The sequence below is a fragment of the Etheostoma cragini genome, chromosome 20 (assembly GCF_013103735.1).
Source record: "Etheostoma cragini isolate CJK2018 chromosome 20, CSU_Ecrag_1.0, whole genome shotgun sequence".
NCBI classification, from domain to species: domain Eukaryota; kingdom Metazoa; phylum Chordata; class Actinopteri; order Perciformes; family Percidae; genus Etheostoma; species Etheostoma cragini.
This window is the reverse complement of record NC_048426.1, coordinates 7,933,881-7,956,945: the sequence shown is the minus strand read 5'-3', so window position 1 is coordinate 7,956,945 and position 23,065 is coordinate 7,933,881. Positions and strand designations below refer to the sequence as shown.

Sequence of the window (23,065 nt, the reverse complement as noted above, 5' to 3'; positions counted from 1 at the left end):
TGTGTGTGTGTGTGTGTGTGTGTGTGTGTGTGTGTGTGTGTGTGTGTGTGTGTGTGTGTGTGTGTGTGTGTGGTGACTAGTATATTTGCTAGTCAGTCACCCCATGAGGCGGTGGCCTAGATAACATGGCAGAACAAATCATTGTTACACATTTCATCTGTATTGATCTATAGTGTTGTATTTCATATTGCAGTTTAAATGTTTTCTTAACCACATAGTCAAAGCAAGATTAATACTCTTTTTAAAATACCATGTACTATTGTTCATTGAGAGAGAGCGAGACACAGGCATGCTGATGATTTAGTGTCGGTGCATTGACCAGACTGTATAAAGTGAAGATAATCTCACGATGATAAAGCCAATCAAGTGCGTGTTCCCTGCACTCACACATGGTTGGATTATCCGTGTTGTAATAAAATATACGGTCGTTTTGTCAGGTGATGGGGGTGCACTGAATGGGTTGTTGAAAGAAAAAAATCAATCAGAATCCAATCGCAGAATTGTGTGGGCTTTCATAGATGGATGGGTGAATGTGTTGACATGCAGAAATCTACCCAGATGCTTTCACGCAACACACATGTGAAGTGTGTGCCTTCCACTGCCTCAGCCTGGAAGTCTGCATTGACTCTGTGTTTCTATGTGTGGGTGTCTGAATGTGGTCGGCCTTTTGTTCAGACTCCGTAATTGGGTCACATGTGTGAACAGCAGTCAAGAAGAATTTTAATCAAACTTAAGAATCCCCAATGTACATCCCTCCGGCAATCAATTGCCATGCAACTGCGGTTAATGGTAAAGAGTGCTGATAATGCACTGATTCTGTATTAAAGAAAATACAATTGTGGAGCTTTTTGCATCTCAGAGGTACTGTTACTGGGACCAAATGAACCATGTTGAGTAGTCTGTGGGAAGCAGAGAACAGTGTTCATCCACCTCACATGTCTCTCTCCCTCCCTCTCTATATTGCTTTGTGTGGTAGGTAAATAGGAGCCAGGCACTGTGAGTGATGAGTTTATTAGCTCCTGCCAGCTGGGACCAACCCTTGGGTAGGGTGTTGGTGGCGGTGTGTGCGTGATGTTGTCTGGGTGGGGGCTCTGGGCTGGGAATGAGGAGGGGGATCAGGGGAGGGAGTCAGAAACGAGGGAGTACCCGATGAGAACCAGAGAAACTCCCTGGCAACCGGAGACAGGATCAACACTAAATGGGGCGCCCCCCATTCATCTAGCATGGAGCAGAGACACGGAGCCAAATGACAGGGATTGAGAAAGAGGAGAGGGAAGGTGGGGGTGTGGGTGCTCCTGTGTGTGCAAATATATGAATGAGTTTAAAACCATTTGAGGCTGGTCAGCAGGCAGCTTCCTCCTGCTTTGCACCCTCTCAATTTAGTCTGCACAGATAACTGCTGCAAGTGTCCCTGAATGTGTCACAACAACCAATTATAACAATAGGCTACTTGACATGAGTGATGAAAAAGAAAATGTAGAGAGGAAAAGACAGGAGTGTTAAATGGATGTTAAAGTTCAGTTTTAAGCCCTTATTAAGAATTAATAACCGTGGGAGAAAAATATATGGATCTCTTACAGAGAACATCTTCAGCAACCACAGAAGTGTACATGTGCTCCAAATGCAACACGTGCACGCACAAGTGCACGTGTTTCATGTTAAGTACCGCAAAGTCATTATGATGAGTCAGTGAAACCAGGAGGTGTCTGTTAATGTTTCGTAATGTGAATTTGGGGTTTTAAAGGGTGCGTGCGCGTGTCCAGGGCTCCGTAGCGGTTCCTCCGGGCACAATCCAAATGCACCACAGTGGTCAAACGCCTGCCACACCCCTCTAGAGTAAACAAAGGCCGAGACAGCCATCATTCTTGGGAAGGAAAAAGAAGTTGAGGTTCAAGAAACGAATCTGATGGCATTTGCACGAGGCATATCCTATCTGGTGCTGAGCCTATAGCATAATAACAATGAAATTGGCTCCTGCTTATAATTGAGAGGTTATCTTTTAAACCGCTCCCTTCGCTTTTACGCACACATGCGCAGGCGGCGTACATACTCCACACGTGCACACACATATTCCAAAATGTTCCCCTTTGTCTCGGTCGCCTCACGGCGGTAGCCCCGAAACAGGAATTCAGCATGGAAAGGAGGAGAGAAGTGTGTATGTGTGGACCAGGCTGTCTCCTCCCCCCACCATAAGCGCACTCCCCGCACTCTCTCCTCCCCCTGTACCCCTCCTCCTCATCATCCTCCTTCCCAGCCCTGCTCGCCCCCTATGCCTTTGTGTGTGTGTGTGTGTGTGTGTGTGTGTGTGTACGTGCGCCCGAAAACCGTGTGACGGATGCCTTGCATAGAAAATAAGCTATTTTTGGAATATCAAATGTATCCGTGTTATACGTTCTATGGGAAATAAGAAAACTTGCAGGTGCGAGTAAAGGGGAGAAACCGGCTGGACGCACGTGAATTTCTCACTCATCCAAAGCCAGGAAATAGAAAGGAGGAACGCGTTGCCAGCAAGTGCCGCAAATTTGACTTTCCACCATCAGCAACCATCCCTCTCCTCTCTCCCTCTCTCTCTCTCGCCATCCGTGCTCCTCCTCCGTATGTCTCCCCACTTGCTCCCATCCAACCTCCTTCTCCCAGTCTCCTTTAGTGATCCCAGAATAGCCTCACACCGGAGTGCTCTCTAAATATCAGTGGAGGGTTTTGGATTTCGGGGTGACTTGGGAGTCGCTGGAGATGGATTAAAGACACGGTGCACCGCGAAACTGGAGCAGCACACACGACCACGCCGGGGGGGAAGGGGGCGACGGGACTCGGTGAATTCACGGAGCCCCCGGGACAGCGGTGAGTGCTCCTGCTGTCCTGTTGCATTGTGGCTCTCTTCCCCCGCATGCATCCCCCGGCAACCAAAAGCTCCTCCTGACACAAGCTGAGAGGCGAGCATGGAGGAAATCAGCACATGGTTTTCACGTTCATAATTCATGATCTCATACGCAATCTGCTGATTTCTGCTTGTGTTGGAGTAACAGTGATGTTATCAATAGCTTAAACGGCATTGTGATTGCTTCTAAAAATCTAATCTGACCACCAGGAGAAAACAGCAATCACAAACTAAATGCATTTTCAGGAAAACATCACTCCAACCATCATAATGATTTTTTTTATAAACAACGGTTATGATGGTTGCATGTTCATGCTTATTCAATTTATATTAGTGGGGTTGATACCAGCTTAAACCCATGTTTTTTTTTTTTAATGTAAAGGTAGGAGAGAGAGTTGTTTAAAGCCTTCTCCACAGTAGGTCGAGCATATGGCCCTTTATGTCTCTGGCTGTTAAGGCCCCTGCAGTCGACATGGCTTTGCAGCTATATAGCTTTAACTTTCTTGATGGATGAGTAGCTGCATGGTGGATGGAAAATGGATAAACTGTACTGCTACACATTATGGTCACCTCATTAATTCATCATGAAGTTCATGCTTATTGGCCATAGGTCATTATGAGAACAGACTTTAGACTTTAAACTGTGCATTCTGATGTGAATATGTGTATGGTATGATATGATATGGCATGCCGGGAGACACCATGGATCTATGTTAGTGCTATGCTATGCTATACTTTCAAAGAAAGTAGAAAATGATAAAAAAAAGGGTAGCATGGTGGCATCACAGCAAGAAGGTTGTGATGTTCGAATCCAGGTCATTCTGGGCCAATCTGTGTGGAATTTGTATGTTCTCCGGTTTCCCCCCCACCATCAAAAAGCATTTTCTAGGTTCTCCTGTGAGTGTCCTTGATCAAGGCTTGGGCACTGTGATTGGCTGCCCCCACTGCTCTCTTGAGGGATGGGTTAATGCATGTGAATAATAATAAAAGTACCTTTACTGATAGACTATAGGGTAAACATACTATACAGACATATTTGCAGAAGCAGACCTCTGTGGAATCAACCAAAACATTTCTCATAGCAAACATTTGGGAGCTTTTTTTGTCCCAGTTTGACAAAATTCAGATTCATACTAACGTGATGAAATCTTTTCCCTGGATGTTTCTTAAACAAAAATCAAAAACATACATTGTGAAGAACACTCTATTTGAAATTGAACCGCTTAGCCAAAGAAAGGTTTTCCTTGTTTATCAAAAGACATAATGAGCGTAATAAATGTATGTAATGGATGTGATCGATATGTTTTCCGCTCTCTTCAAACCATTTCATAGCCCCTTTAAGTCCAAACACTCGACTATAATGCTCCATGCTAAGGCTGCAACTCACAATTATTTTGAAAATGAATGAATCTGCCAATAATGTACTTGATTAATTAACTGTTCAGTTTGTTTTTAAAACAAAAATTAACCCATCCTCACACCTGAGAACCTAAAACTAGGTGATGTTTTTGCATGTACATGACTTAAATAGGCAGAAAATGTATCTGCAACTATCGACTAATTGATTAATTGTCTGAAAGTTTCAACTCTATGTCATGCAGTACAGTGCTTAAATGTATTCTACTACTTTTAAGGATACCATATAATAATACTCCTCTATAACCCCCATGGTAGATTTTGGACTGGCACGTTTGTCAGTATTCTTCAACACTATCACAAAAACATCAAATTTGGGATTTATTTTTGGAAGAGTAGTGTCTATCCCTCCAGTAGTCTTCCAGACACTTGGAGAATCAATGCTAAGTAGCGTTGAAGCTTTTTCTGGGAGCCCAACACCTTACTGAGACACTAGATATCTGTTTCTTTGGTCAACCATCTGTCTATTGCAGCGTACTGATGTACTACGTACGAATGGTTAATGAGAACAGCTTGCGGGGTGGATGGTTGGATGGGTGGCTCAAAAGCTTTAAGCGGGGGAGCCGAGTTTGTGTCCCTCGGAAAACACAAGACACAAGTCCAACCCTTTTTTGTCTCAGTGCATGCATTGTTTTAGTTTGCAGCTCCGCCGCTAGTTATCGTCTAGTCTTAATCTGCATTGCTATTTGTACTTGTTGTGACTACACAGGTCACACAAAGTAATTATGTTATTTTTTTGTTGACTAACAACATGCTAACCGGAAACCTAGGATTCCATTCACTACGCTAAGCTAACTAGCAGCGGCGCTGCTGGTATTGCACCTGAGTGAAACAATGCATGCGCGTTGGCCCACCTATCTACAGCTAGGGGAGAGTGTGATGAGCCCTATTTCAACAAATGGGGGCATGTTCCTTTAAGGGGACCGGTGTTTTCATGTGGTGTACATTTTTCTTAATATTAATTAGTTGTTTTAGTGCCTAAATTTAACTGTAGCCTTGCATGACGATCCGGCCGCTGAATTGGCCAGGATCCTCACGGCGCCCTGTACCCGGTAACATTTTCTCAGCTAAATTTATTTGTAAAGAATGCTAAATGTAACTGTCATGTGACAGGTTGTTACGTGACTAGCCCGGGGGTCGCCGTAGTTTCGTAGGATATCATTTGTATTGTTATGCCTAAGTTTTCGTACAATATCATACCACCCCGTCCATGAGATTGCGTGGCACCCCACACTCCACCCTACGCAGACCACAGCCCTCTTATACTGCTTCAGTGAATGTAGTGCATGCAGCAATAAACACGTGGAATACACTTTCAGTGCACTGCTTTTTGTAGCTATATGTACAAATGGTTCAAACTATACGACACTCTCTCACCATCATCCATTATCAGTGACGCTGCTCAACAACTAGCCTGGCGTGCAAAAAACACATTGCACCACATTGTACTTTGCAATACCATACAATACTCCTGGTCTATACTAGTCTGTCTCTAACACCTCCACCCCTACGCCCGTGTTGGTGGTCCCTGAGTCTTGTATCTTTTCTTGTGTCTGGTGTCACTGAGTCTTGTAGCTTTTCTCACTGTCTGACAGACTGTTTCTATCCACCTCTCTCTCTCTCACACACACACACATACACAGATATACAGATATATTGTACATTGCTTAAACAATACATACATACAAACACTACCATGCAAGCACACAGCACACACATTTTGCCATCACACATTGTGCCCAGAGGACAAATGCTGGTGTGATAGATAAGCTGGCCTCTTACTAGCGTACTTCAGTAAAGAGTAAGTGTGTGTGTGTGTGTGTGTGTGTGTGTGTGTGTGTGTGTGTGTGTGTGTGTGTGTGTGTGTGTGTGTGTGTGTGTGTGTTGTGTGATGAGGTTTAAGTGGTGACTGGAGTAGGTCACTGAGAGACCAAGCGGCTGGGAGAGTGAGACCCAGGACCCAGCGTCTTTCTAAGCTGCTTTTGGCTACACTGAAATCCACCCATCCCAATGTCTTCTCTGTCTCAGATCCTCCCCCCCTCCCTCTCCCCCACCAGCACTACCAGCCATATACATACTGTATATACAAACTGGAGCTAAACTCCCGCTTTAAAAAAAATCATTCCTCATCTTTGTGTCTTTGATCTCCGCTTATCTTGTTCCCAGTTGTCTCCTATTCTCCTTTTCTCTATTCTGCTTTCCTTTCCTTTCCTCTCCTCTTCATTTCCAGCGGTCATGTAAATTAGACTGAGAAGTCTTTGATACTCTGTGTCGTACAGCGCCTCAGGGTTAGGCCCTCTTATATTGGGGAGAGAGAGATAGAGACCGAGGATGAAGGAAAAGAAAGAAGGTTTGAGAGAGAGAGGTGTTAAGACGGAAGGACAGATGACAAGAGAAGATGTAGGAAGGTTGAAAAAGCAGAGAAAGGGATTGGTAGACACATATGCTGTGAAAAGATAAACAGTGGAGAGAGAGAGAAAGGCAAAGAAAATGCCATTGAGAGAGAAATAAGCAAAGAAAAGCAAACAGATCACACAACAATTATATGGAGAGACATAGACATAAGAAGAAGTATGCAGAAAGAGGTAGAAATGACGAGACAGAGTTCACGCAAAACAAGTTTCTTTAAGCAAAGTATTTTTGGAATCGAAGCGTCAGATCAGCTGATTTTGTGCTCATATTCAATCTGCCTTTCATTTGTCAATTTGTCTGCAAAGAAGGGGGAAATTGCGAGTAGAAAATGTCCTTTACACAATAATGGGACACAAACACTCTCCACTGAAACCCATTCTAAATAGTGTAATTCATTTTAGCTGGTTCAGCAGGTCTGTGCTACAAGGTGCACCCGGTTTCAGTACCCAGTGACACAACTGATCCTCACATTCATTAGTATGTAATTTATATTATATAGTCAATGCTGACCAAACCAAAGCAAACCTAGATATCAGGACAGCCGTGGATGTTGGTAGAAAGAAGAATTATAGAAGGAAAAGGAGAATTCAAGAGAAGAGCCTTAAGTAAAGGCAGATTGGCAGGAAAGAGGAAGGGATATATGGAAGGTGATTGGGAAGCTGACAAGTAGAATGGGACGTAAAGAGGTAAAGAGGGTGCGATTGAGGGAGCGAGGAGTAAGGAAATGGGTAGAGCACAGATGTAGAGATAGAAGAATAACAGGCAGAAAGGAGAAATATAGGGAGCTTTGGGGAGAGCTGTGAATATTTAACACTGTTTAGTTTTCCATTCGTGCCCTTGGCTAATACTTCTCTCTCAGGCCTTTTTGGTCGCCTGCAGGTTACTGATGGCGTGTGTGTGTGTGTTTATAAGTTTGTGAGGAAGATGCATTTAGTGTGTAAAAACCATTTGGACATTCATTTTGAAATTGATATTTCTGTTTGTAGATTTTCCCATAGTTTTTTTATCACCTTAATAACCATGTGTGTGTTTGTTGGTCGTCTGTGTGCTGGGTGTTCTAAAACTAATAATGCACCTCATTGGCAAACAACACTTTGACAAAATTGCTCAGAATACGTTACATACATTACACAAGAGGTCTCATTCTTTAAACTAATGCATTTTAATGTGTGCACTATAAAACATAAACTTACGGGCTTAACCCACCTTTGAAACCTTTCTGAACCAATGTGTGTTCATCAGATCCAGTCCAAGCCTGACAGAAGTTAGAACTTTTTTTAGATGCTTTCAGAAATATAGTATATAATAGTATCAAATCACAACAAGAGTTATGTCAAGACACTTTAAAGACCACGCTCTATAATTTACAAAGACCCAACAATTCCAGTATTTCCCTCAAGAGCAATTATTTAGTGTGACAGTGGTGAGGAATAACTCACTTTTTGGGGATACCTCGGGTGGTGAGGAAAACTTCCTTTTAGGGGGAAACCTCGTCCAGACCCTGGCTCTTGGTAGGCGGTGTCTGACGGTGCCGGATCCAAAATAGATGGTGAAAATCCACTAAAGTGTTCCTAAGCCTCCTCTCTGACATTTCTTTGTCATCCCAACAGGCTGTGACTGGTCCCACCCCAAGATGACGTCTCCCAAAAACAAAGCCAAGAAGAAACCACCCAAAGACAGCATGACGCTGCTGCCATGCTTTTATTTTGTAGAGGTATGTAATGATGAATCACCATTTTTTAATATAGCAATGCTTTGTCATCATGACGTCTAGTGAATCGACCACAAGCTGAATCACTCTTTCTGCTGTATCTAGTCATACTAGCAGTGAGTTTTTTGTTGATTTTGTGTCGTGCATCTAACCCCTACTGAAAGCAGACTTTGATGTTTTTCACAATCTAATATTATGATTCATCTTGTGTGTGTGTGTGTGTGTGTGTCTGTGTGTGTGTGTCTGTTTGAAGGTGTGTGCCAGTTGTTGTGATAAAAGCAGAGATAAAACATTGGATGAATAAAACCCAAATATGAAATACTTTTCACTCTTTGCTTTGTCCTTGTGTGCCCTGTGTGTGTGTGTGTGTGTGTGTGTGTGTGTGCGTGCATGCGCGTGTGTGTGTCTGTGTGTGCGCACACACATGTGTGTGACTGTCTAGCTCCCAATCGTCCTGTCCTCCTTGGTGTCCCTGTACTTTCTGGAGCTGACAGATGTGTTGTCCCCGGCGATGGTGGGCTTTCGTTGCCATGACCGTGACCTCTCCATGCCGTACGTGGAGACGGGGGATGAGCTCATCCCTCTGCTAATGCTGCTGAGTTTGGCCTTTGCTGGTCCTGCAGCGTCCGTAAGTCAATCACAAGCTAGTCTAACATCCCCTGCTAAACTGGTTTAGGTCCATTCATGGACTTCCATGGAATCAAATACCAAATTCCTCAAAAGTAGATAAATATGCTCTAATGTTTCCTCAAAGATGGATAGTTAATCTAATGGATTCTTACGTAACAATACATGTATTAAGAAACGTTTCTATTATCAGAAAAATAGGATCACATCAAACTAATAAATGTCCCGTTTAAATGCACACACAGCATATTTTAAACACAGCAGTTACATCTAGAATGCCATTTATACTTTTGTATGTAAATGTGGGTCAACACTGGAGACTGTGTATATTTCTCAAAAGGAAAGGCTTCTTGGTTCTACAGAGATAAACACAAACCAAGCTACAGGTAGGCTAAACTCCCTGAGCTTAGCTCTAATGCCACTTAAAGACAAAAGGAAGGCATCCTGAGCTTTATCTTCAGTTCCATACAGAATAATTTAAACCTGATGAATGAAAGTTCAATATCCGCTCTCTTTTTACCTCTGTTTTGGTCTCTACCAACTCCTTAGAAAAATATCTTGTTCTTTAGTTTGCTCTGTGTTTCACTTTGTTCACTAGGTCGGCACTAATATTCCACTTTGTTGCTGGGAAGTTAGTGTACATTTTGTTTACCAGATCTTTTTTTTCACCTGGAAACTGAACAGATGAATGCAGAATTTGCTGTTTGTATTACCTAAAGCAGAAAAAAAAAAAATGTTGTGTAACAATTCCCTGTGGAGTTGTCATTTGATACACAATGTAAAAATGTTTACTGGTGAAGCTTTATAAGAACAAAACTTCCCTTATCGTAGTCAGAAGGATAAATCTTGTCTCAGAGGCTTAGGGATCTAATGTGTCCTGGGGTTTGGGGTTTTGTTTGTGAAATCCACACAAACACACACACACATACACACACACACATCACACAGACCCGCTTGTGTACAGACAAATACATAAGGCACAGAAATATGCAAACATAAAGCAGCTCCTCCAAACAGTCACAAAGCAAATATATCTGCTGAATCAATGGAACACACATTGATAAACATACACCCCACCCCCCCCAAAAAAAAAAAATCAATACAAAGACACACACACTGCTAATCCATCAGCAGCATGGAAATGAGCAGAGCTCTCCAACATTCATCTATCACTGAGATTGGTAGTGATCGCTATTCAATAGCACCTTGCCTCCATTCTCCCTCCGTAGATCTCTCTCTCTCTCACTGTACGTGACAATCACATAAAGAGATTTGACATTAAAAGCAGTGTAACCCTTTTTCCTCTCTTTTTTTTCTCCTCTGTCTTTTTCTTGGTTTGTTTGGGTGTCAGCGCTTTACCTTTTGCACTATACAATGTAAAGAAGTATAAATGTAGTAAGTTTCCACAGACTTCACCCACTGCTCTCTCTCTGTCGGTAGATTATGATGGGGGAGGGCCTGATGTACTGTTTGCAGTCCAAACTGAAGACATGTCCCAAGTCGGAGAGTAGCATCAATGCTGGAGGCTGCAGTTTCAACTCCTTCCTACGCAGAACCGTGCGCTTTGTCGGTATGTCCAACTACCAATCCTTTTGGGGCTTTTTGGAGGGAGTTTTGGAGCATACCTGGCCGTTGCTATGGACAAAGCAATAGTTGTAATGAAGCTTGCCTCAGGGGCCATCTTTAAGAGGGACTCATTAACCGCACTGTTTGTCAAACAACATTATTTTTTTCACGATGCTTATTCTGTTAGTGATGAAGAGGCATTTAAAACTGATCTAAAACAAGCACCAAACGATTCCTTATTCAATGTATTTAAGTTAATTGGGAACTATGGAAGTGGGACACTATAGTAGCAGAAATGTTCTGACTCATGTCTGGACACGATCCAATTTGCCAGTTTTTCTCAGTGTCGTGAAACAATCCGATCGCTGTTGTTTTGTGGTTCGCATCCGATCATCTACTGGCTTGACCTCTGTGAGTTGATTTTGAAAGCAACACAAAGCAGACCTATCTATCTAAAGGTTTAATGAGACACACAAGAATCGGGAGGTTGCCAATTCAATCCCCAGACCGGTAGGATAAAATAGGGGGGCAGAACGTAAAAGTACAGCGCTTGTCCCTCCCTCATTACCACCATTAAGGTGCCCTTGAGCAAGGCCTTTAACCACGACCACGACCACTCCAGTGGAGCGGCTCAGTGGCCAGCAGATCAGACCATGGTTGTACTGGGCCGCTTCCAGATATGAATGTGTAACTGTGTGAATGTGACAGGTCGTCGTTAAAAATAATAGTAAAGGTAGGTTTACGCAGATAAATCTTCAGGAAGGAAAACAGTGTAACAATTGGATACACATTTATGATTCCAATTAAAAATAATGATAGAGACTTTGTTCAGAGTGTTTTTTACAGAATGGGGTGTAACATATTCATAGTAGTCAGTTTACCCGTATGCTTATAATGCATTTTTTTTAATTTCTCAAATTTTATGAGTTATCACTAGCTCAAAAATGGTAGTTAAGGTTAGTAACTTTCTACAGCATCTAACGATTAGTGAACACTTATAAGGTTGAAGTCTTTGCTCAGGGAACCTTTGACATATGGCTATTGGTTGACATGATTTGCAAAAAAGCCTTATTTTGCATAAATGTTATAAATCTAAATTATATGATCTAAAAGCAGCACCTCACTGAAGTGATTTCTGATGCATCGATACAGAGGACTAGTCCTTTAAAGTAAGGTCAGTGGGCGATTAACAAGTCTCCACCTGTAGTCAGATGGAGACATGTCCAACGCCCCTGTCTGTAGTCCTTTAGGCTAACAACAGAGTCAACATTGTGATTAACTGCCCGCTAACAGTAAAGAGCAAAATGCTGTTGTTTTTTTAAGATGGAAATCAGTTTTGGTTCAGACAAACTGCTTCACTTACCAGCTGAGCCTCCAACTTGATTCCACGTTTTAGAGTAGGGAAATAAGCTAATTATATGACTTGAAAAGAAAAAGACTTGATATAATGCTCCATGAGAAATATCTCGAGGCAGGCGTTGAGCTTTGAAGTGAAAAGACTAATTAATTCACCTTGCTGAATTTCACTGTCTGCAGTAAAGCTTTAAACGGTATCAAACTGAAGGCTTGAGGTGTCACTTTTGGTTGTTGGAGCAAATTCAGTGTCATTTTTTATTTATTTTTTTATATCCCCACCTGCAGGTAATCATAAGTGAACAGCTCGTATCCCAGAGAAGAAAACACCAGGGGCGTTTTGTTAACCAACTATCTCTGTCTCTTACCTCTCTCCCACAGGTGTTCATGTATTCGGTCTCCTGGCAACAGCCCTGGTAACAGATGTCATCCAGTTAGCAACTGGTTACCACGCCCCTTTCTTCCTCACCGTCTGCCAGCCCAATTACACGGCCCCGGGAGTCTCATGTGACAACAACGCCTACATCACACGGGACATCTGCATGGGCAAAGACCAGTATGCCATCATGTCAGCGAGGTAAGCCACATCGATGCATGAAGAGAGCTTTAGAACAGCATGGACACACAGAAAGCCTCTGTCTGCCTGAATTCAAAATCTGCATCCACTCATACAAAAATATATGAAACATACAGTATGAAAACATAACCATTATGCAGTGCATTTATTACAGGATATTAATGTACGCTTCTTATTTTCCTAGCAGGCTGCTCCAATGCCATTAGATATTAATATAGCAATGTTAGATCCCTTTGCTACAGAATACATTACGCTAATAAAAGGATTTACGGTAGTTGCTTAGTATACTGAATATTGCTACTCAGCCCTATCTCACAGGAGTGCCTACTGTACTATACTCTAAAACAAAACGTATTTGGAGCAATCCAGTTTGCAGCATTAAAATACAATCTAAAATATTTAGTATATGCACACACCCCACACCCACACACCTCACTCATAATACACATATTACCTATGGTATAAATAAATGCTTGAATATTCAAATAGAAATAGGTAGCAGTGAATACAAAAGTTATTGCACAGACATTATTGCACAGAGTCCGTTATTGCAGGCCCGGGGTATCTGCGGGAGGGGGGTGGACACTGGGTGGTGGCGATGGTGGTTGGTCTCTGCAGCCTGTGTACAGCTCAGGAGAAAAGGCTGAGGGCCGAAGCTTGTTGGTGCGTGCTCCTAGGGTTCTCAATCTTCCCGAGGGGAGGGTTTGTGAAGAGGTTTCCGGGGTGCGAGGGGTTATGCTGGATGCTAACGGTTTGTGTGGGGAGACGGCTTAAATGGATGTCGCACGGATTTGGCAGGGGGGAACCGACAATCCTCTCAGCCATTTTCCCAACCCTCCGCAGGTCTTTTTTTGTCCGCAGCAGTGCGGCTAGAATTCCACCCAGTACAGCAATATGTTAAAATGCTTTCAATTCTGCCCCGAGTAAAACTAATCAGCAGTCTCTGGGGGACGACTGTATTATATACATGCATTTAAAGAGGATTACAGGAGATTACAATAGAGAAGGAGTGAAATTGTTGTTTCGTTTGGATTTCAGAAATAATACAATAGTGCTCATCAATGAAATGCTGCTTAGTAAAGTTAAGTGTGCATTTGCACACAAGACTTACAGTGCCCTGACAAATTCTCAGTGTTCCTGGCTGTAAGATCTCACTTGCAGGTGTTGTTGCTAAGTTTGACTTCTGAGGATACTCTTTAACAGCACAGAGTGTAACCAACAGATGGAGGTGAGACAAAGCAGCTACAGCGTTAATAGACAGGCACAAGTGCATACAAACAGACAAGAGCCAATATAGGGATTATCGTAATAGTACAAACACACACACGTTTGTTAGGACTCATATTTACATAATGCATCCCCTAGCTCCTAAAACAATCCTCAAAGAATTAGTTCAACAGTTTGGATAATATGCTCACTTGCTTTCATGGTGTAGAGTTGGATGAGAAGAGAGTGGTATTAATCTTTTCATCTAACTCTTGGCATAGCAAATACTCCATTATTTCCCAAAATGTTGAATTATTGCTTTAACAATCAACGCTAAATGCCTAACTGCAAAAATTTGCATAAATGTGACCTAAATGAAATTCTAGCCTGAATCCTAAAACCCAAGCCTAGACCCTCAAACAGACCTTTGAAAAAAAAAAAGGACCAGCACACACACACACACAAACACACACACAAACACACACACAAACACACACACACACACACACACACACACACACAGGTTCAGCCATGAACAAGTGGGAGAAGGTTTACACCATGATAAGCACACTCACACAAACAGTGCCCAAATCTAATGAGATTCATGATTCAGTTTTCTAAACTCTTAATTAGCAGCTTTGACCTCAACTCATTCACTCTCCCCTAATGTTCCCACTAACGCCCCATGGTATTCTGTGTGTGTTTATTAATGCTCACACCCAAGGACGCACACTCAGTTTGACAAACACACAGGTTTTTAATGTCAAATACAACTACAACATCACAATTTATTACAATTAATTCAGGTTTATTTAAGAGGTAATAAAAAAATTTTTTGTGAACACATAAATGTCCCTTTGTGTCTCTGCCTTGCCGGTTTCACACTTAACTCTTTCCCTTTCTCCCCCCTAGGAAAACATTCCCATCCCAGCATGCAACGCTCTCTGGCTTCGCTGCTGTCTATATCTCCGTAAGCATTTCTGTGTCATACCTGCCTTCTATGTTTGTGTATATTGAGTAGGATGTATTTCTTTCATGCACTGTATGCTTGCATGTGGTTGTGTATGTGTTTAGGGTTTAGTGGGTGCATCTCACTTGGGAGCAGTCCATAAACTGTCACTTTGAAATAGTTAACTCTGTTTTATTTTGCACATTCGTAAAAATTGAGAACTGTGAAACGCTAATATTAGCGCCATGCTTTTGCACTTCTTTATCTTTTGAAATGTCTTTCTTACATTTTCATGAGTTTGTGCACTTGATCACTATCCAGATGTTCCTCTATTAACGACCGTTGCTGCTGGCAACATCAGATTAGTTCTTGCATATCAGAGGATTTTTTTTTTTTTTTTAGCTGGAATGAAATCCCTGTCACTTCATACATAAATCACAATTGCGTTGTGCTGTTTACTCACTGAGAGATTTCCAGAACAGTACCCTCAGGTCAAAAGAGCCAACCAAATTGGCATGGCAAAAAATAACAGCAACTGTCTTTTTAGGTCAGATTTCTGTTGGCTGGTACATCCTAATGCATATTGGTAGGATATTTTTGTCATTCTGTAATTTGGTGCTGACAGCAGCAGCATGTGAACTGTACGGAAAAGCAGCACTGTCACTTTCTCATGAGGTAACACAACCCCCCCCATATACACACACACACACACACACACACACACACACACACACACACACACACACACACACAAACGCCCTCCACCAATAACTATTTAAGCTACTGGCCATACTACTGCTGCCTCACTAAACCCAAAGTGTGCTCATTAAAACTCACCAGACTGGTTTCTGATGAGAGAGAAAAGGCAGGAGAGGAGGACAAAACAGCTGTTTTGGTTGCTAGAGTTACATGTTACATGTTGTCTAATCTCTGCAACGTTGAGAAGCAGCTCATTACCGCTGTTGACGGATCCTTTCTCTACGTTATTGTTCTACCACCACATTAAGACATGTATTTCTTGTGTTCAGTCTCAAAAAACCTTTACAATGAAATTCCATTTTCTGAAATTTGACAAATATAGCAGATCATTTGACAAAGTAGACAAAAAATGGTATGGCATTGAAAAGAACTGAAATGTCACCCTTCTGACATATTCTTGCTTCAAGAAAAGTTGAATTTTTATGCTCACTACTACATGGACAAGCTTGTTAAAATGGATACTTTTTGCTTGTCTGTCACTCAGCTGTCCTCCACTTTATGTAATTGAAATGTAATGTGTGCATGCACAGAATTTTGATATAAATACAGTATATGAATATATTCTCTTCCCGTGTCCCTCCTGCTTACTTCCCCCCATTGTTTTTCTTTCAATTAATAGTCATCTTAATGAGTCAGTTAACCACAAAGGTAGTGTACATTTTTTCGTCTTAAAACAGCTCATTAAGATGGTATCGTGCACAGCATTTCCACGGAACAAAAGAATATAAGACAGTTTGTTGTACATTTTCAATATAATGTCACCTAAAGAGAATTCTTCAAATATTTGGAGTTGCATTGGAAACAAGGGAAAAGACAGATATGAGAGTGATAACAATCTTCCTACAACTTTCGGCAAGTGTCTTTCCAAAATGTCAAATTATTCCTTTAACAACAACGTTTCACATGAGTTTCTATAATTGATCCAAATTATAGGGGGATCCCGAGGCGTTCCCAGGCCAGGTTGGAGATTTAATATCTCCACCTAGTCCTGGTTCTTCCCCAAGGCCTCCTCCCGGCTGGACGTGCCTGGACCAGCTCCCTAGGGAGGCGCCCAGGAGGCATCCTCACCAGATGCCCGAACTACCTCAACTGGCTCCTTTCAACGTGAAGGAGCAGCGGCTCTACTCCGAGATCCTCTCGGATGACTGAGCTTCTCACCCTATCTCTAAGGGAGACGCCAGCCACCCTATTGAGGAAACCCATTTTGGCCGCTAGTACCCTGGGTCTTGTTCTTTTAGTCATGACCCAGCCTTCATGACCATAGGTGAGGGTAGGAACGAAAATTGCCCGATATTTCGAGAGCTTTGCCTTCTGGCTCAGCTCCCTTTTCATCACAACGTTGCGATAAACAGAATGGAATACTGCACCCGCTTCTCCGATTCTCCGACCAATCTCACGCTCCATGGTCCCCTCATTCGCGAACAAGACCCCAAGGTACTTAAACTCCTTCACTTGGGGTAAGGACTTACTCCCTACCTGATGAAAGCACTCCATCGGTTTCCTGCTGAGAACCATTGCCTCAGATTTAGAGGTGCTGATCCTCATCCCAGCCGCTTCAGATTCAGCTGCGAACCGATCCAGTGAGTGCTGAAGGTCACAGGCCGATGATGCAATCAGGATCCCATCATCTGCAAAAAGCAGCGATGAGATCCCAAGCCCACCAAACTGCAACCCCTCCCCGCCCTGACTACGCCTTGATATCCTGTCCATAAATATTACAAACAGGATTGGTGACAAAGCGCAGCCCTGGCGAGGCCAACCCTCACCTGGAACGAGTCCGACTTACTGCCAAGAACCCGTACACAGCTGTCGCTTTGGCCATACAGAGATTGGATGGCCCTGAGAAGGGACCCCCTCACCCCATACTCCCCAAGCACCTCCCACAGTGTTTCCCGGGAGACCCGGTCATACGTCTTCTCCAGATCCACAAAACATATGTAGACTGGTTGGGCATACTTCCAGGCTCCCTCCAAGATCCTTGCGAGAATGAAGATCTGATCCGTTGTTCCACGACCAGGACGGAATCCGCATTGTTCCTCTTCTATCCGAGGTTCGACTATCGGCCGAACCCTCCTTTCCAGCACCTTGGAGTAGACTTTACCAGGGAGGCTGAAAAGCGTGATACCCCTGTAATAGGCACACCCCCTCTGGTTCCCCTTTTAGAAGAGGGGAACCACCACCCTGGTCTTCCACTCCTTAGGCACTGTCCCAGACTTCCACGCATTGTTAAAGAGGCTGTCAACCATTTTATTTTATTTTGGGTAATTAAAAAGAACACGGATATGGGAAAATGGGTCAATTTGACCCGAGGACAACATGAGGGTTAATGACATATGCACCTTAGTATCTGTTTGTCTGGCTGTCTGTCTTTTATATATTCATGTGTGCTTCTCTCACCGCAGATGTATTTGAATGCCAGCATCAGCAGCACGACCAAGCTGCTGAAGCCTTTGCTGGTGTTTGCTTACTGCATGGCGGCGGGTCTCGCCGGGCTGACGCAGATAACTCAGCACCGCAGTCACCCAATAGACGTCTACGTGGGTTACGTCATAGGAGCCGGCATTGGAATCTACTTGGTTAGTTAAGTAAAGTGCACAGAAGCCAAAGATTTATCAGACTGTGTGCAAAATATGTTCAAGGGCGTAATCTATTTAGCTGATTTCGTGATAATTACACCTCTTATGCTAATTGGACTCGCTGAAAGAAATTTGAGCAAGTGGAATTGTCTCAAAATGTATTTTCTATTTCCGGATTTAGTTTGTGAAATAAGCGCCAGCACATGTTTGTAGGCATTTAGGGATTTGTTTTTGTCCCCAGGGAATAGTTAACAGTCTGCATGCAGCGTGGTGGAAATAACCAAATACTCACAAATACATTTTGTTTTCTTTAATTAAGTGGTTTAGTTGTTTTGCTGTGACTGAATCATCCTATTGTATTATTCTAACACTATCACAGCATGTGCTAACAAATGCTTCTTTTTTTAATCACCTCTCCTCTCCGTGTGGCTTCCATACTTCTCTCTTCTAGCAGTTTTTTTTTTTTTTTTTTTTGGCGGGGTCTATTTATAGCCTTTTCTATTACGGAGGCAAGGGAGAGAGAATGAATAATCCGATAAGAATTCTCTGGGACAATTTCACACTTGATTTAAAGAAAACTTGTTGTTGCCGTTTTCCACGCTTCCCTCCTCCTTTCGCTCTCTTTCTCTCTCATCTTTTACATTTTAATAAGGGGAGCACTTCCTTCTGTCATTAAAGGATGAATTCTGAAAGAGAGAAGTGGAAGAGAGAGATTCATATTGACCTTAGACTAAACAGGAAGGAGGAGAAATGCCTATTCATGCACTTGCTCCCCACTAATAAGAGTATACTTTTTTTTTTTTCTCTCCCAAAGATTGAAGAAAATACATTTTCACGCTTCAGTCTTTGTTTAGCATGCTGGGTACTTATTATCTACTCATTTGTTTCTCCTCCCCTCCTTCTTCTCTGCATCCCTTTGTCAGGCCGTGTTCGCAGTGGGAAACTTCAAAGCATCAGACGAAGATGCCCCCTCTTTACAGAGACTGACCCCAGCTCAGCAGAAGGATGGCTTGAGGGTGCTGAGCCAGAGGAGTCATGACTCCCTGTACAGGAAGACTCCCAGGGTGTCTGAGAGCAGAGAGGAGCTGGGGGCAGGGCTAGGGTCCGGGGCTCGCAGTAAGGTGAGGAGGGAAAAGGCTTCCCTTGCCTCCCTCAAACGAGCCAGTGCTGATGTGGAGCTCTTGGCAACCCGGGGTCCAATGGGCAAGGAGACCATGGTAACCTTTAGCAACACCTTGCCTAGAGTCGCAAACGGCAACAGCCCCATCTCCCCCTCAGATGAGCTTCCCACCACGCAGCGTCACATGACTTTCCATGTGCCCTTCGACCCCCAGAGGTCCCGGCAGCTGGTGTCGGAGTGGAAGCAGCGCTCGCTGGAGGTCCGCAGCCAGAGCTCACGGGATGAGGAGGACGGAATGGACGGGAGGGATGGAGGAGATGAAGGAGCAGCAGCCGGAGAAGGAGAGCAGGAGATGCCTTCCTCTCTTTATCCCACGGTGCAAGCCAACAAGGGCTCCGCCACACCGACAGGAGCCAGGATGGTGGTGGCACCCCCGCTCGTTCACATCCCTGAGGAGGCCTCTCGGCCGCCGCCTGTCTCCCCCAAGAGTGCCAAGACCCGCGCCAAGTGGCTGTCACTCACTGAGGGAGGGGTGAAGGAGCCGGGAACAGGGGCGATCGCTGTGTCGACACCCCGTGTGCCCAACACGCAGCCCAGCCTGCCGCCCAGCCAGCAAAGAGTCACTCAGGTGAGGAAGAAATTAGAAAATGAATACCTGCCAATCATAATAATTGCATCGTTTTGAGCAGTAATAATTTATTCTTTGATTTCTTGTGGCATGTGGCCAGTACTGAAAAATATAGTTGAGGCAGGAGAAGAGATTTACCAGCTGCCAGACGCTCTGTGTGATGATTTACTTTGATGTTAAACTCAAAACAGAACAACACGAGTCAATGCAATTTCACTGATTACTTTCCGATGTAAAAAACTCTAACAAGGGTTCAGACACTTATTATAGTTGTGTGCAGGGTAAATTAGTTTTTTTTTTAAACCTATTTTCCTATGTCTTTGTGTCTAAGTGACTAATGGGAGCAGCAATCTTTGACTTTGGTCCAGTATCAAGCATGACCGCTGCAAAACAAGCTATTATGTAACGTTATGAGCATTTATCCTATGTCTATTCTGACTAGATGTTCTTCGGTCCTCCAGGTGATAGCCATGTCCAAGCAGCAGGGTCACGGAGTCTCTTCGTCCACCAAGGCGTCAGAAGGTGGATCCTCCTCCGGCGGTGGGTCCAACTGCTCCGAGTCGCCCTATTACCGGATCCCATCAGATCGTGACAGCTGCACTGGGAGCAACCCAGGGAGCAACGCCGGTAGTGGGAGCATTGTCACTATCGACGCTCACGCCCCTCACCACCCAGTTGTGCGTGTGTCGGCCACTAACGGCAAGCCGTGGGAGTGGAGAAACACCATCAGTGGGAACATGATGGCCGCCGACACGGCAGGGGACCAACACCGGGTAGCGCTGCAGCGACAGGACAATGTCAATCACTACCGGGACTACCGGACACTCCCAGTGAAAACGGACTCGCTGTGCTCCTCCTCGGCCATCGGCAGCGTTGAAGGGGGACCGGATCTGCCTCCCCCGCCCCTCCCCACCTGCTCCTCCCCTCTGCCTCCCCCTCCTCAGCTGTCATCCCCTCTACCGCCACCACCTCCTCACTCGTCTCCTTCCCCCTTGCCCCCCCCTCCTCACCCAAGCTCCTCTCCTATGCTTCCTCCTTTCCCTCACCCTGCCTCCTCTCACATGCCTCCCCCTCTTCACCTGTCCTCTCAGATGCCCCCACCACCCCTCCCGTTGTCCTCCCAAATGCCCCCGCCTCCTCACCCATCCTCCTGTCAAATGCCCCCGCCTCCACATCCATCCTCTTCCCCTTTGCCCCCACCGCCTCACCACTCATCCTCCATGCCTCCACCTCCTCACCCGTCCTGCTCCAGCATGCTTCCTCCTCCTCCCCATCCCGACTTACTGATGGATGGCCACAGCCAGGCGCTGTCCCGGTCCTCCACCCTGCCTCGTCGGCCCTCTGTCTCCGCCCGCAGCCACGCTGAGCAGGAGCACTACTACAAGGCCATGCAGAATGAGCGCATGTTATAGTAAAGACACCACTGTCATACCAACGATTGTACTTCAAAAGACTCGGCTGAGAGAGACAGTGAAACAAAGTAGTTTGTGGCAGGGGAATAGAGTTTAATGACTTTTGAAAAATGACAAAAAGGTTTAGAGACTCTGAGACCAGAGCAGCAGCTTGGGTCAAAATACTGGAAATGAAGAGGCAGCGGGGGTGGAGGACCAAGGGGAGGTCTGGCAGCTCACACACACTCAGCAGGGCATCTGATTTTTTCCTGCTAGCACATACTTACCACAGCGCAGACTCAACATCTCTGACTGGGAAAAGAGCAGACAAGACAGGGGAGACAAAAAAAAAACCGGGTGAAGAATTTAAAGTTAGTTTCAGCATGCACATCCTCCGTGTTTCTATAAGACACATTCAGAGAAGGAGTGGAAGAGGCTGCAGCTGAAAGAGAGATATAACAGTGAACGGTCTGGGATTTGCTACGTCAAGTTTCCCTTGAGAGGGGGGATAAGACTGAGAAAACAAAACAACTACAGGCAATACTAGCTCTCCTTCATCTAGCGCAGCCTTTTAAGGCTTCCAGACATTACACACAGACTTTTCTGTTGTAACCAGTCAAAAAACGTGTGCTTTAAAGCACACAGAAGCTAAGAATAAAGAAATGCAATAATGTTAAAGCTTTATTGCATAACTTTTTGTATTTTAATGAACGTCCGTTACATTCAAGCCATTGCCAAATGAGTTGATACAAAGCTAATTAAGACAGCTTCACACAGCTCTCTCTGTACTTCTCTGCATGGCTGTGTTTAGAAGATTGGTTTTGCCCGGTGACGTTCACACCCAGAACCTCAAGTGAAGATAATTAGCTCTTCTGAAGAGTTCATGTTTTATTTAATTGTCCATGTCCTCCTTGGCTACTAGCAACTGCGTGGAGAAGGGGGGGGTTGACAGAAGGCTTGTGTCATCACCTAGAATTTGTCAAGTGGACAACGAAAACTACGCACTATAGCTTTTAGGTATTAGCCACAAACCACAAAAAATACTTTTTACCCCTCTGAATACACAAACCATCTGGGGAAATTTATGTTTGACGTCAAGCATATCTGTCAGTATCCACCAGAGAGAGCCAGCTTAGGAAGCGTTGTTTCTGGTTGAGGGGTGTGAGATGAAGGAGGAGAAGAAGCGGGCATGAGGAGGATCATGCACAGTTGGGTACCCCGATACAGACGTTACTGACTGGATTACTGTTGTAAACAGGAGAGGCGTTGGAATGGAAAGAGAATTGTTCCTTAAGTGAAGAGGGTGGCTGGGCCGCGCATCACAGCGAGCCAGGCAGCCAGTCTGTCTTTGCTGTTTGCAAAACCTGCCACGGAGCCTGAAGCAGCTCTAAGGAGATTAACGTTTGTTTATCAAACCACGCTAGCAAGCTCTTCCCTCCGTCGCCCTTCACATTTGGCCCTCTGGCACACAATGGTGACTGTGGTGATGGGGAATGTTGATGGGAAGCTGCCCAGCCAGCAGTGCGGGTGCCGGTTGGATGCGAAGAAGTGGCTTGGGGGCTAGCAGTCTCTGATTATAGCTGTTAGCATTTCAACGATTTTGGTACCACTTTCTAACTTTGCATATTTTATAAGGGGTTTATGTATCCGTACTAAATCATTCTTAAGAACAACTTTTGGGTTGTCAGGTTGTAAAACATCTATTGTTGTTGTACATTTAATTCAATTTGATTTTATTTATAGTGTCAAAACATAACAGAAGTTATCTCAGGACACATAACAGATAGACTAAGTCTATACCACACTATATTTAACAAGTCCCCCCAAGAGCAAGCAGTGGTGAGTAAAAACTTCCTTTAAACCTCCTGTTGTCCTCGGGTTAAATTTGACCCCTTT

At 44.1% G+C, this 23,065-nt stretch overlaps 1 protein-coding gene across 1 annotated transcript; it reads left to right on the top strand.

Annotated features, from left to right (window-relative positions):
* The first annotated feature begins 2,301 nt into the window (after window positions 1-2,301).
* Window positions 2,302-21,535, top strand: plppr3a (phospholipid phosphatase related 3a). Its single transcript, XM_034858883.1, has 9 exons — window positions 2,302-2,841; window positions 8,317-8,420; window positions 8,860-9,045; window positions 10,485-10,614; window positions 12,345-12,540; window positions 14,659-14,716; window positions 17,857-18,030; window positions 18,954-19,778; window positions 20,240-21,535. Exons 2-9 carry the CDS (start codon window positions 8,340-8,342, stop codon window positions 21,188-21,190), a joined length of 2,601 nt encoding a protein of 866 aa, XP_034714774.1. The 5' UTR covers window positions 2,302-2,841; window positions 8,317-8,339; the 3' UTR covers window positions 21,191-21,535.
* Window positions 21,536-23,065: the final 1,530 nt, after the last annotated feature.